This window comes from Bufo gargarizans, chromosome 4 (genome assembly GCF_014858855.1).
Source record: "Bufo gargarizans isolate SCDJY-AF-19 chromosome 4, ASM1485885v1, whole genome shotgun sequence".
NCBI classification, from domain to species: Eukaryota; Metazoa; Chordata; class Amphibia; order Anura; family Bufonidae; genus Bufo; species Bufo gargarizans.
Window position 1 is genome coordinate 30,223,814 of NC_058083.1, and position 14,956 is coordinate 30,238,769.

Sequence of the window (14,956 nt, forward strand, 5' to 3'; positions counted from 1 at the left end):
AAACCACTACCAATTCAGATAGTTCTAGTGCATTTGGTGGCTGACCAACAGGGTCGGACACACCAGTGAAAAGCACTGAAGGATCAGGTAATATGTGTAGTCAGGAGATGGGCCGAGGTTAGAGCAGGCAGCATACAAGGATATCCGTGAGACAAGGCTGAGATCAGGACAGGTGGCAGTAGGGTAATCTAAGAAACAGGTTTAGGTCAGGGAAGGCAACTACAAGTCTAGAAGTCAGAGTCGGTAGTCAGACTAGAGTAAGGTAAATGGGTAGTCAGACAGAAAATACACTTTAGCATTTTACTATAGACTAGAATACCTAAAACTCAAGCTCAAAGGATTTGGACGTGCGCATGCTGACCTTTCAAGAGGCTGAGAGTAAGCATGCATGTGCACTATAGAGCAGGTCTGGAAGCCTTTAAAGTGGGATTGGCTCGCAGAAGACCATGGTGGGTGGAAACAGAGCTGTGGAAGGAAGAGGAGTGGGGCCTCTGTGAGTAGTGCAGTGCCTGGGCCTACAGGAAGGAGTGAGGCAGCGGTGGGCAAAGGATATCAGTACAACACTATTTCCTGACCCCATGGACTTCTGGGGAGGAAAATTGACTAGAAGTAGCCCACTTTGCTATTGCCGAATTGTCTTGTCAATACTAAACTGTGATTTCAGGGAGAGGTTTCCGCTCAACAGTTGCCGTTATTACACCCAAATAGGCAACATTGTCCTGCACCATTGTCAAAAACATTACCTTTATCAAAATGAATCAGACACATGGATGCATGAGGATTTGCACACATTTTACCATTATGACAATGAATAGATCTGCTAATGTTGACAGTAGATGTTTATCACCAACCTAATGAAGCAACTGCTGATAAATGTATATGTATCCTAAGATAAATGTGAGTAAAGGGGCCCGTTGTTCTAACACCATAACATGTCAGTATAAAAACTGTCCATGAAATACAAATGCAATGAGCCGGACACTGGGTCAGTGGGGTTGCTATGCAGTGGGTCAGTTTATATGTGTATAAGTTTGTGACGCCAATTGCAGCTCGCGCAGGTACTATAGCAGGGCCCTTTAAGATGTTATAGCTCATATACCAGGTGAGGAATGCCAGAGGGGGATAGTGTCAATGGTGCCTCCTACCTTGGTACGGCTGGACTCCTGAATCCTGGCTCACTTGCAATAAATTTGAGATCTAGACAGGAGATATAGTCTAACTCGTTTTTACTTAATGGCAGCTTGAAATCCCTACAAGTTACAGCTTTAGTCTTTAGGTCCCAGCAGGTATTGGCTATATGTGACAGGAATTTATAGGTATTTTGCTTCTTATCATATGCCTAGTAGATCTGGCAGGTATCTGTCTTCTGCTCTGTCTGTAGTCTGCTTTATAATGGGTCTGACTAGCTGAGGAGGAATTTGGCTTCTCCTGGACTTGGGAAATGTACTCACAGCTTGGCTCACAGGGTATGCTTCTTCCTGGAGGCTGGAGATGGCAGCTTATCTGGTCAACCAGCTGAGGCGGATAGCTCAAGCTGGGAAGATGGATCCTGGCCTCAGCCGAGGCGGGATCCAGGGTTGGGATCCCTGGTTCTGGGAGCTCCTACTAACACAACCTACCCCACCAGGGGGTGGCTGGTACACTGCCTAGAACTTTCCTTCCTCCCCATGAGGTAGGAAGTGGGAACCATCCACTCCTCCTCAGAAAGGGGGGGAGCTAGCCTGGAATGGACTATTCCAGCCTAGATATACTAAACTGTCTATAGAATGCCTACACATTGCGGCCACCTACTGGTGTACATGGAGAATTACAGCAATTTATATAAAACAGACATAGAAAATCCATATAATGGAAAATGCAATGTAAGATTACACAGGATGATAACACATATACACTTAACATCATGTAGCGGGGTGACAGTAGTTTTAGTGACATACTTCAGGATGTTACACAAAGAAATTGTAATCAAGGGAATGTTATGGCAGTTGCTGTGGAAACACTGTACCAACCAACCGGTTTGACTTTGGGCTAGATCTAAGGGTGTTATGCAGCCAGTCCGCAGGTATTTACACTTTATCCCCAAACAGGGATTTAGACTTCACTGCAGGGAACCACCAGGCCGCTACCTTCAGGAATAATCCCATTGTGGTTGGGTAGCTGGCTTTTGAGAGTCAGAGACACTGGTTCAGGGCACCGAGAGATCAATCAAACTCATAGTCAGTGACAGGCCAAGGTCAGGACAGGCAGAATACATGCAAATCTGAGAACCAGAACCAAGGTCACGGCAAGCGAGACTGGATCAATATGAAAAATCATGCACAGGTCAGGTTAGGCAATAGAGAAACAATCAAGAAACAGGCAGAGGTAGGCAAACCTACCAGGGAAAATGCCTTAAATATCTACTGGTTGCTAGTCATTGGTTGGTGAAGATTAGGATGTAAAGCAGCAGCAGTGAGCTTGAGCCGCCCGTGTAACAGGGGAATTATCATATAATTAGGTTTAGTAAAAATTACGTATAGCTCAGTGCAGTGTCCAGATATCCTCTCCAAATATCCCAACAACCGATCACATACTATCAGAACACTTCATATATTTCATTATAGTCATAAAATAAGTATCACAATTAAAATTTCCTTTTGAGATAAAAAATAAAAATACATGTAATGAAAGGAAATTTAATCCAGCTCAGCACCATGGGAAAGTTCATCTAATCCTATTAAAAACAAAACCTCATGAAGGGAAAAGGTTCAAAGAATCTGGAGCCCCAATGCAAAGAGGCAAAATGAGAAAACCTGGCTACATCCTCAAAGGACACAAAATGTGGGTCATTAAAGGGGTTCTGTAGCTTTTTATTACTGGGCATGTATCCTTTGCAGAGATCATCAGCATCTGATCGGTGGGGGTCCGACACCTGGGAATTCTGGCGATCAGCTGTTTGAGAAGGCAGTGGCGCTGGATGTAGCACCGCGGCCTTCTTGCTGTTTCCCGCAGGCCAGTGATGTCATGACTACTACTATAAATTGACATTTCTGCCAAATTTACAATGGTAAAATATAATCATTTCTTGATTGCAGATATGGGAACATGCTTAGTGTGTCCTAACGATGACTGGTCAAATGGAAGAAGAGATTCCTGCGTTCCAAGACCGATTGAATTCCTGTCTTATGGAGACACACTGGGGTCATCTCTAATTATTATAAATCTTACATTTTGCCTTGTGACTATAGTTGTGTTGGCGATATTTATAAAAAACAAAGATTCTCCAATTGTGAAAGCCAATAACCAGAATCTCAGTTTCATACTTCTCCTCTCACTCATCTTCTCATTTTTATGTCCTCTCTTATTCATTGGACGTCCCTCAGATATATCATGTCTCCTCCGACAAGTGACTTTTGGAATCATTTTTAGCCTTGCAGTTTCTTCAGTCTTAGCTAAAACAGTGACTGTAGTCTTAGCTTTTCAAGCCATTAAACCAGGCAGGACACTGAGGCAGTGGATGAAGAGACACCTCTCCACATCCTTACTTGTTATAGGTTCATCTGGAGAAGTTTTGATCTGTGTCCTCTGGTTGTTTTATTCTCCACCATTCCCAGATTATAACACTGGACTAGAGGTTGGAAAGATAATCTTACAATGTATTGAGGGATCTGCCATTGCTTTCTACTTGTCCATTGGCTACATTGGATTTCTGGCAATGATGAGCTTTATTGTAGCTTTCTTGGCCAGAAGACTTCCAGACACCTTCAATGAGGCTCAGTACATCACCTTCAGCATGCTGGTCTTCTGCAGTGTGTGGATCTCCTTCATCCCGGCCTACCTCAGCACCAAGGGGAAGTACACGGTGGCTGTGGAAGTTTTTGCCATCTCCTCTTCCAGTGCTGGACTTCTGGGCTGTATCTTCATTCCCAAATGTTACATTATTCTAATGAGACCAGAACTCAACACAAAGTCCAATATAAGGGTCATAAGAAGACATTGTACAGGAGAATTTTGAGTTGTGTTTCAATGTACAGTTGTAGCCGAGCTAAACTTGACTCTGATAACACATGGCACAGTCTTATCTTGGTTTTCTCGTGACAAAAGCCATTGAAATCCATTGAAAAGTTAGTTACCTTTCTCTTCCTATTATTTACTTAATGCGTTAACCATCAAGTTTAGCTCGGCTGCATCTGTATTTATTACTCTTTTATATTTGTATTATTTAGTTATATATCTACTCTCGTATCGGTCTGGATCTTCCTCAATCTGTTTTTAATTAAAGGGGTATCGGATTTAAATCAATATATGTTAAGGTGGCTTAAAACATTATTAAAAACACATTTCTAATGTACATTCATTATTTATTCTGCTGTGTCTCCACACGCCCGATGCGGGTCACGTGACCCCTGACGTCACTCACCAGGCTCCGGCAGTGACATCTCGTTTACAGACTTCTTCCTGCTTGAGGTTGGGGCCCGGCTCTGTAAATGAAACGTCAGAGCCTTTGGTGTCCGCCCCCTGTCTCTCTGTATCTGGCTGCCGCGGATCCTGTGAGGGATCGCTCATGTGCGATCATTATCAGTGCCGGCAGCCGTGAAGAAAGATTCCATGGATTCCAAAGCTCCCTCCCTCCGGTCCAGCAGTGTGCCCGCTGCCCTGCGTCTGGCGATCTGTACTAGCCCCAGTTGGTAGCTCAAAACCACCCCCAGGAACATCACAGAGGAAATCATTCTCCATAATATAGATATTGCTGTGATATAGCTTAGATACATATAGGTGTGATATAGCTTAGATACATATAGGTGTCATATAGCTTAGATACATATAGGTGCCATGAAGCTTAGATACATATAGGTGTCATAGAGCTTAGATACATATAGGCGTCATATAGCTTAGATACATATAGGTTTCGTAGAGCTTAGATACATATAGGTGCCATATATCTTAGATACATATAGGTGTCATAGAGCTTAGATACATGTAACTGTCATATAGCTTAGATACATGTAACTGTCATATAGCTTAGATACATATAGCAGTCATATAGCTTAGATACAAATAGCCGTCATATAGCTTAGATACATATAGGTGTCATAGAGCTTAGATACATATAAGTGTCATGGAGCTTAGATACATTTAGGTGTCATAGAGCTTAGATACATATAAGTGTCATAGAGCTTAGATACATATAGTTGTCACAGAGCTTAGATACATATAAGTGTCATAGAGCTTAGATAAATATAGCAGTCATATAGCTTAGATAAATATAGGTGTCATAGAGTTTAGATACATATAGGGGTCATAGAGCTTAGATACATATAGGGGTCATATATGACTGCTATATGTATCTAAGCTTTATGACTGCTATATGTATCTAGGCTATATGACAGCTATATGTATCTAAGCTACATAGCGGGTATATGTATCTAAGCTATATAACAGCTATATGTATCTAAACTATATAACACCTATATGTATCTAATCTATATGACGGCTATATGTATCTAAGTAATATGACTGCTATATGTATCTAATCTATATGACTGTTATCTGTATCTAAGGAATATATCAGCTATATTTATCTAAACTCTATGACACCTATATGTATCTAAGTTATATGACTGCTATATGTATCTAAGGTATATGACAGCTATATGTATCTAAGCTATATGGCACCTATACGTATCTAAGCTTTATGACACCTATATGTATCTAAGCTATATGCCACCTATATGTATCTAAGCTATATGACACCTATGTGTATCTAAGCTATATGACTGCTATATGTATCTAAGGTACATGAGTGCTGTATGTATCTAAGCTTTATGCCAACTATATGTATCTAAGCTTTATGACGCCTATATGTATCTAAGCTATATGACTGCTATATGTATCTAAGATATATGACTGTTATATGTATCTAAGCTATATGACACCTATATGTATCTAAGCTTTATGACACCTATATGTATCTAAGCTATATGACTGCTATATGCATCTAAATTATATAACACCTATATGTATCTAAGCTCTATGACAGCTATATGTATCTAAGCTCTATGTATCTAAGCTATATAGCAGCTATATGTATCTAAGCTATATGACACCTATATGTAGCTAAGCTATATGACTGCTATATGTATCTAAGGTATTTGACAGCTATATGTATCTAAGCTATATGCAATCTACTGTATATGTATCTAAACAATATGACAGCTAACATTTTTTATTACTCATTCCAAAAACAGAGCATCTTAAGAGTCCTGTATTGTTATATATCGTCACTACCTCCACGAGTCGGGAGTGTGTGATTTGCGCGCCACCCGCTTGCCTTCCTTGGATGTGGTAGCCGTTTCTCAGGCTCCCTCTCCGGAATCAAACACTGATTCTCCGTTACCCGTAGTTTACAATGGTTTTGAGCAGACAATTACATTGAAAGTGGATAGGCCTGACATCCGAATGGATCATCGCCGTCACGGGGACGTGCCATCGACCCCAGGTTAACTAGAGTCACCAAAGCGCCACCACCCATAATGTTTTAGATGGTCAGATCAGCAGGTCCTTGCTCCTAATGTTTTTGAGGGTCACCAGCAGGCCATCAATCATAATTTTTAAAGGGTATGTATGATGCCATCCTTTATGTGTAACCAAGGGTGTATCGGAGTGCCTCTTCCTTGTAATTTTTGGCAGCACTTGCACTTTATATTCAGGAAAGAATGTTTTCTATAAATTTTTCATCTAAAATCAATTTTTTCCCTTGATTTTGTACATATTATTGTCATTATGTAAAAGTGGCGTACTATTTGGACAACATAGTTCCCAGCAGCGACCAGCGAGTCCCAGATGCATCCATACATCCGCCCCATGCTGTTACAGAACCATTTTGGTGGTGTTACCAACAATGTCTGACATTTTCTTATGAACCAGGCACCCTCCCCTCTTCGGAGTAGGGGGTACCTGGTTTAATTCTCAGGTTCTCCCATTGACTTCTATTATACTCGGGTGCTCGGTTGAGCACCCCAATATCACGATGTGTTCGGCCCGAGTCCCCGAGCACTAAGGTGCTCGATCAACACTAGTAGTTATATCAGTGAAATTTGTATGACAGAAACCTTTTAAATTTGTCTCCTTTTCTAAATGATTTTGCCCTTTGTCTGGCACATACCCTGTTTCCTCACCCCCATGGACTTCTGGGGAGGCATTGTATTGTATTGTCCAGTCTCCATTGTACTGTCGTAGCGAGTATTCAGTGAGGCAAATGGCATCTTCCACCAAATTTAATTCATTATTAATAGCTGTATGTAAAGATTGTCTCATTTTTCAAATATTGCCCAGTTCCATGTCTTCACCAAATCTAATTCTGCTGTATATTTCTGGAAACCTCTCTGGTAAAGTTGTCTAGTTTTCAAAAAGGTTGCACGGTTCCATGATTTCTCCCAAAATGTATTTGTCTCAATTGCAGTTTTACTTCTTGACCGCTGTCTGTAAAATTTGTCTAATTTTGAAATTCATTCTTCTTCTTAATTCATTCTTCTGCGCCTTCACCCAAATTGTATTCTTCTCTATGGCATTGGTACTTATGGCCATTTGTGTGTAAAAACTGCTTTATTTTCAAAATGTTGCGCAATTCTTCGCCTTCTACCAAATTTTATTCTGCTACATAATATTTGCCAACCACATCAGGAATAGAGTTGAGCGAACACCTGGATGTTCGGGTTCGAGAAGTTCGGCCGAACATCCCGGAAATGTTCGGGTTCGGGATCCGAACCCGATCCGAACTTCGTCCCGAACCCGAACCCCATTGAAGTCAATGGGGACCCGAACTTTTCGGCACTAAAAAGGCTGTAAAACAGCCCAGGAAAGAGCTAGAGGGCTGCAAAAGGCAGCAACATGTAGGTAAATCCCCTGCAAACAAATGTGGATAGGGAAATGAATTAAAATAAAAATTAAATAAATAAAAATTAACCAAAATCAATTGGAGAGAGGTTCCATAGCAGAGAATCTGGCTTCCCGTCACCCACCACTGGAACAGTCCATTCTCAGATATTTAGGCCCCGGCACCCAGGCAGAGGAGAGAGGTCCCGTAACAGAGAATCTGTCTTCATGTCAGCAGAGAATTAGTCTGCATGTCATAGCAGAGAATGAGGCTTCACGTCAGCCACCACTGCAACAGTCCATTGGCATATATTTAGGCCCAGCACACACACAGGCAGAGGAGAGAGGTCCCGTAACAGAGAATCTGGCTTCATGTCAGCAGAGAATCAGTCTGCATGTCATAGCAGAGAATCAGGCTTCACGTCAGCCACCACTGCAACAGTCCATTGTCATAAATTTAGGCCCAGCACCCAGGCAGAGGAGAGAGGTCCCGTAACAGAGAATCTGGCTTCATGTCAGCAGAGAATCAGTCTTCATATCATAGCAGAGAATCAGGCTTCACGTCACCCACCACTGTAAGAGTCAATTTTCATAAATTTAGGCCCAGAACCCAGGCAGAGGAGAAAGGTCCCGTAACAGACAATCTGGCTTCATGTCAGCAGAGAATCAGTCTTCATATCATAGCAGAGAATCAGGCTTCACGTCACCCACCACTGTAAGAGTCAATTTTCATAAATTTAGGCCCAGAACCCAGGCAGAGGAGAAAGGTCCAGTAACAGACAATCTGGCTTCATGTCAGCAGAGAATCAGTCTTCATATCATAGCAGAGAATCAGGCTTCACGTCACCCACCACTGTAAGAGTCAATTTTCATAAATTTAGGCCCAGAACCCAGGCAGAGGAGAAAGGTCCCGTAACAGACAATCTGGCTTCATGTCAGCAGAGAATCAGTCTTCATATCATAGCAGAGAATCAGGCTTCACGTCACCCACCACTGTAAGAGTCAATTTTCATAAATTTAGGCCCAGAACCCAGGCAGAGGAGAAAGGTCCCGTAACAGACAATCTGGCTTCATGTCAGCAGAGAATCAGTCTTCATATCATAGCAGAGAATCAGGCTTCACGTCACCCACCACTGTAAGAGTCAATTTTCATAAATTTAGGCCCAGAACCCAGGTAGAGGAGAAAGGTCCCGTAACAGACAATCTGGCTTCATGACAGCAGAGAATCAGTCTGCATGTCATAGCAGAGAATCAGGCTTCACGTCAGCCACCACTGCAACAGTCCATTGTCATAAATTTAGGCCCAGCACCCAGGCAGAGGAGAGAGGTCCCGTAACAGAGGATCTGGCTTCATGTCAGCAGAGAATCAGTCTGCATGTCATAGCAGAGAATGAGGCTTCACGTCAGCCACCACTGCAACAGTCCATTGGCATATATTTAGGCCCAGCACACACACAGGCAGAGGAGAGAGGTCCCGTAACAGACAATCTGGCTTCATGTCAGCAGAGAATTAGTCTGCATGTCATAGCAGAGAATGAGGCTTCACGTCACCCACCACTGCAACAGTCCATTGGCATATATTCAGGCCCAGCACCCAGGCAGAGGAGAGAGGTCCCGTAACAGAGGATCTGGCTTCATGTCAGCAGAGAATCAGTCTGCATGTCATAGCAGAGAATCAGGCTTCACGTCAGCCACCACTGCAACAGTCCATTGTCATAAATTTAGGCCCAGCACCCAGGCAGAGGAGAGAGGTCCCGTAACAGAGGATCTGGCTTCATGTCAGCAGAGAATCAGTCTGCATGTCATAGCAGAGAATGAGGCTTCACGTCACCCACCACTGCAACAGTCCATTGGCATATATTCAGGCCCAGCACCCAGGCAGAGGAGAGAGGTCCCGTAACAGAGGATCTGGCTTCATGTCAGCAGAGAATCAGTCTGCATGTCATAGCAGAGAATCAGGCTTCACGTCAGCCACCACTGCAACAGTCCATTGTCATAAATTTAGGCCCAGCACCCAGGCAGAGGAGAGAGGTCCCGTAACAGAGGATCTGGCTTCATGTCAGCAGAGAATCAGTCTGCATGTCATAGCAGAGAATCAGGCTTCACGTCAGCCACCACTGCAACAGTCCATTGTCATAAATTTAGGCCCAGCACCCAGGCAGAGGAGAGAGGTCCCGTAACAGACAATCTGGCTTCATGTCAGCAGAGAATTAGTCTGCATGTCATAGCAGAGAATCAGGCTTCATGTCAGCCACCACTGCAACAGTCCATTGGCATATATTTAGGCCTAGCACACAGGCAGAGGAGAGGTTCATTCAACTTTGGGTAGCATCGCAATATAATGGTAAAATGAAAATAAAAATAGGATTGAATGAGGAAGTGCCCTGGAGTCCAATAATATATGGTTATGGGGAGGTAGTTAATGTCTAATCTGGACAAGGGACGGACAGGTCCTGTGGGATCCATGCCTGGTTCATTTTTATGAACGTCAGCTTGTCCACATTGGCTGTAGACAGGCGGCTGCGTTTGTCTGTAATGACGCCCCCTGCCGTGCTGAATACACGTTCAGACAAAACGCTGGCTGCCGGGCAGGCCAGCACCTCCAAGGCATAAAAGGCTAGCTCTGGCCACGTGGACAATTTAGAGACCCAGAAGTTGAATGGGGCCGAACCATCAGTCAGTACGTGGAGGGGTGTGCACACGTACTGTTCCACCATGTTAGTGAAATGTTGCCTCCTGCTAACACGTTGCGTATCAGGTGGTGGTGCAGTTAGCTGTGGCGTGTTGACAAAAGTTTTCCACATCTCTGCCATGCTAACCCTGCCCTCAGAGGAGCTGGCCGTGACACAGCTGCCTTGGCGACCTCTTGCTCCTCCTCTGCCTTGGCCTTGGGCTTCCACTTGTTCCCCTGTGACATTTGGGAATGCTCTCAGTAGCGCGTCTACCAACGTGCGCTTGTACTCGCGCATCTTCCTATCACGCTCCAGTGCAGGAAGTAAGGTGGGCACATTGTCTTTGTAGCGTGGATCCAGCAGGGTGGCAACCCAGTAGTCCGCACAGGTTAAAATGTGGGCAACTCTGCTGTCGTTGCGCAGGCACTGCAGCATGTAGTCGCTCATGTGTGCCAGGCTGCCCAGGGGTAAGGACAAGCTGTCCTCTGTGGGAGGCGTATCGTCATCGTCCTGCCTTTCCCCCCAGCCACGCACCAGTGATGGACCCGAGCTGCGTTGGGTGCCACCCCGCTGTGACCATGCTTCATCCTCATCCTCCTCCACCTCCTCCTCATCCTCGTCCTCCTCGTCCTCCAGTAGTGGGCCCTGGCTGGCCACATTTGTACCTGGCCTCTGCTGTTGCAAAAAACCTCCCTCTGAGTCACTTCGAAGAGACTGGCCTGAAAGTGCTAAAAATGACCCCTCTTCCTCATCCTCCTCCTCCTCCTCCTGGGCCACCTCCTGTTCCATCATCGCCCTAAGTGTTTTCTCAAGGAGACATAGAAGTGGTATTGTAACGCTGATAACGGTGTCATCGCCACTGGCCATGTTGGTGGAGTACTCGAAACAGCGCAACAGGGCACACAGGTCTCGCATGGAGGCCCAGTCATTGGTGGTGAAGTGGTGCTGTTCTGTAGTGCGACTGACCCGTGCGTGCTGCAGCTGAAACTCCACTATGGCCTGCTGCTGCTCGCACAGTCTGTCCAGCATGTGCAAGGTGGAGTTCCACCTGGTGGGCACGTCGCATATGAGGCGGTGAGCGGGAAGGCCGAAGTTACGCTGTAGCGCAGACAGGCGAGCAGCGGCAGGATGTGAACGCCGGAAGCGCGAACAGACGGCCCGCACTTTATGCAGCAGCTCTGACATGTCGGGGTAGTTGTGAATGAACTTCTGCACCACCAAATTCAGCACATGCGCCAAGCAAGGGATGTGCGTCAAATTGGCTAGTCCCAGAGCTGCAACGAGATTTCGCCCATTATCACACACCACCAGGCCGGGCTTGAGGCTCACCGGCAGCAACCACTCGTCGGTCTGTTGTTCAATACCCCGCCACAACTCCTGTGCGGTGTGGGGCCTGTCCCCCAAACATATGAGTTTCAGAATGGCCTGCTGACGTTTACCCCGGGCTGTGCTGAAGTTGGTGGTGAAGGTGTGTGGCTGACTGGATGAGCAGGTGGAAGAAGAGGAGGAGGAAGCCGAGAAGGAGGAGGTGGCAACAGGAGGCAAAGAATGTTGCCCTGCGATCCTTGGCGGCGGCAGGACGTGCGCCAAACAGCTCTCCGCCTGGGGCCCAGCTGCCACTACATTTACCCAGTGTGCAGTTAGGGAGATATAGCGTCCCTGGCCGTGCTTACTGGTCCACGTATCTGTGGTTAGGTGGACCTTGCTACAGATGGCGTTGCGCAGTGCACACTTGATTTTATCGGATACTTGGTTGTGCAGGGAAGGCACGGCTCTCTTGGAGAAGTAGTGCCGGCTGGGAACAACATACTGTGGGACAGCAAGCGACATGAGCTGTTTGAAGCTGTCTGTGTCCACCAGCCTAAATGACAGCATTTCATAGGCCAGTAGTTTAGAAATGCTGGCATTCAGGGCCAGGGATCGAGGGTGGCTAGGTGGGAATTTACGCTTTCTATCAAATGTTTGTGAGATGGAGAGCTGAACGCTGGCGTGTGACATGGTTGAGACGCTTGGTGACGGAGGTGGTGGTGGTGGTGTTGGTGGTACATCCCCTGTTTGCTGGGCGGCAGGTGCCAACGTTCCTCCAGAGGCGGAGGAAGAGGCCGAGGCGGCAGCAGCAGAATAGGCCGAGGCGGCAGCAGCAGAAGAGGTAGCAGGGGGAGCCTGAGTGACTTCCTTGGTTTTAAGGTGTTTACTCCACTGCAGTTCATGCTTTGCATGCAGGTGCCTGGTCATGCAGGTTGTGCTCAGGTTCAGAACGTTAATGCCTCGCTTCAGGCTCTGATGGCACAGCGTGCAAACCACTCGGGTCTTGTCGTCAGCACATTGTTTGAAGAAGTGCCATGCCAGGGAACTCCTTGAAGCTGCCTTTGGGGTGCTCGGTCCCAGATGGCGGCGGTCAGTAGCAGGCGGAGTCTCTTGGCGGCGGGTGTTCTGCTTTTGCCCACTGCTCCCTCTTTTGCTACGCTGTTGGCTCGGTCTCACCACTGCCTCTTCCTCCGAACTGTGAAAGTCAGTGGCACGACCTTCATTCCATGTGGGGTCTAGGACCTCATCGTCCCCTGCATCGTCTTCCACCCAGTCTTGATCCCTGACCTCCTGTTCAGTCTGCACACTGCAGAAAGACGCAGCAGTTGGCACCTGTGTTTCGTCATCATCAGAGACATGCTGAGGTGGTATTCCCATGTCCTCATCATCAGGAAACATAAGTGGTTGTGCGTCAGTGCATTCTATGTCTTTCACCGCTGGGGAAGGGCTAGGTGGATGCCCTTGGGAAACCCTGCCAGCGGAGTCTTCAAACAGCATAAGAGACTGCTGCATAACTTGAGGCTGAGACAGTTTCCCTGGTATGCATGGGGGTGATGTGACAGACTGATGGGGTTGGTTTTCAGGCGCCATCTGTGCGCTTTCTGCAGAAGACTGGGTGGGAGATAATGTGAACGTGCTGGATCCACTGTCGGCCACCCAATTGACTAATGCCTGTACCTGCTCAGGCCTTACCATCCTTAGAACGGCATTGGGCCCCACCATATATCGCTGTAAATTCTGGCGGCTACTGGGACCTGAGGTAGTTGATACACTAGGACGTGTGGATGTGGCAGAACGGCCACGTCCTCTCCCAGCACCAGAGGGTCCACTAACACCACCACGACCATGTCCACGTCCGCGTCCCTTACTAGATGTTTTTCTCATTGTTATGGTTCACCACAACAACAAATATATTATTTGGCCCAATGTATTGTATTCAAATTCAGCGGGATATAAATTTGAGGCCTAGTATTTAGGCGCTGGGTGACCGGTATGGATTTAGTGACAGAATTAGACTTGGAAATGCACAGAAGCGTGTGTGTGAAGTTATTCTGAATGACCCAATGTGCACCTTGAATATTATATACCCTTTTTGGGATAGATTTCAAATAGCTCTGATATAGCAGGAACCACTAAATTATGAAATTGCTAAATTGGGAATTGTACTTCAACCCAGAACAAAAAATGTGCTTTGACGGGCACTAAATAACTTTCCCAGCTACAACAGGACAGCGGTAACGAGAGATTTAGAGGGATTTAAATTTGAGGCCTAGTATTTAGGCGCTGGGTGACAGGTATGGGTTTAGTGACAGAATTAGACTTGGAAATACACAGTAGCGGGTGTGTGAAGTTATTCTGAATGACCCTATGTGCACCTTCAATATTATATACCCTTTTAGGGATAGATTTCAAATAGCTCTGATATAGCAGAAACCACTAAATTATGAAATTGCTAAATTGGGAATTGTACTTCAACCCAGAACAAAAAATGTGCTTTGACGGACACTAAATATCTTGCCCAGCAACAACAGTACAGCGGTGGGTAACGAGAGATTTAGAGGGATTTAAATTTGAGGCCTAGTATTTAGGCGCTGGGTCACCGGTATGGATTTAGTGACAGAATTAGACTTGGAAATGCACAGAAGCGTGTGTGTGAAGTTATTCTGAATGACCCTATGTGCACCTTCAATATTATATACCCTTTTAGGGATAGATTTCAAATAGCTCTGATATAGCAGAAACCACTAAATTATGAAATTGCTAAATTGGGAATTGTACTTCAACCCAGAACAAAAAATGTGCTTTGACGGACACTAAATATCTTGCCCAGCAACAACAGTACAGCGGTGGGTAACGAGAGATTTAGAGGGATTTAAATTTGAGGCCTAGTATTTAGGCGCTGGGTCACCGGTATGGATTTAGTGACAGAATTAGACTTGGAAATGCACAGAAGCGTGTGTGTGAAGTTATTCTGAATGACCCTATGTGCACCTTCAATATTATATACCCTTTTAGGGATAGATTTCAAATAGCTCTGATATAGCAGAAACCACTAAATTATGAAATTGCTAAATTGGGAATTGTACTTCAACCCAGAACAAAAAATGTGCTTTGACGGACAC

The 14,956-nt window shown here is 45.5% G+C and overlaps 1 protein-coding gene across 1 annotated transcript; it reads left to right on the forward strand.

The window, feature by feature from the left end:
- Positions 1-3,076: 3,076 nt before the first annotated feature.
- On the forward strand, positions 3,077-3,994 carry LOC122935151 (vomeronasal type-2 receptor 26-like). The gene has a single exon (XM_044290916.1). The coding sequence runs from the start codon at positions 3,077-3,079 to the stop codon at positions 3,992-3,994; it is 918 nt and encodes a 305-aa protein (XP_044146851.1).
- The last annotated feature ends 10,962 nt before the right edge of the window (positions 3,995-14,956 follow it).

Excerpts from the sequence above, each read along its gene's own strand:
- LOC122935151 (XM_044290916.1), top strand. The coding sequence starts at position 3,077 with ATGGGAACATGCTTAGTGTGTCCTAACGATGACTGGTCAAATGGAAGA.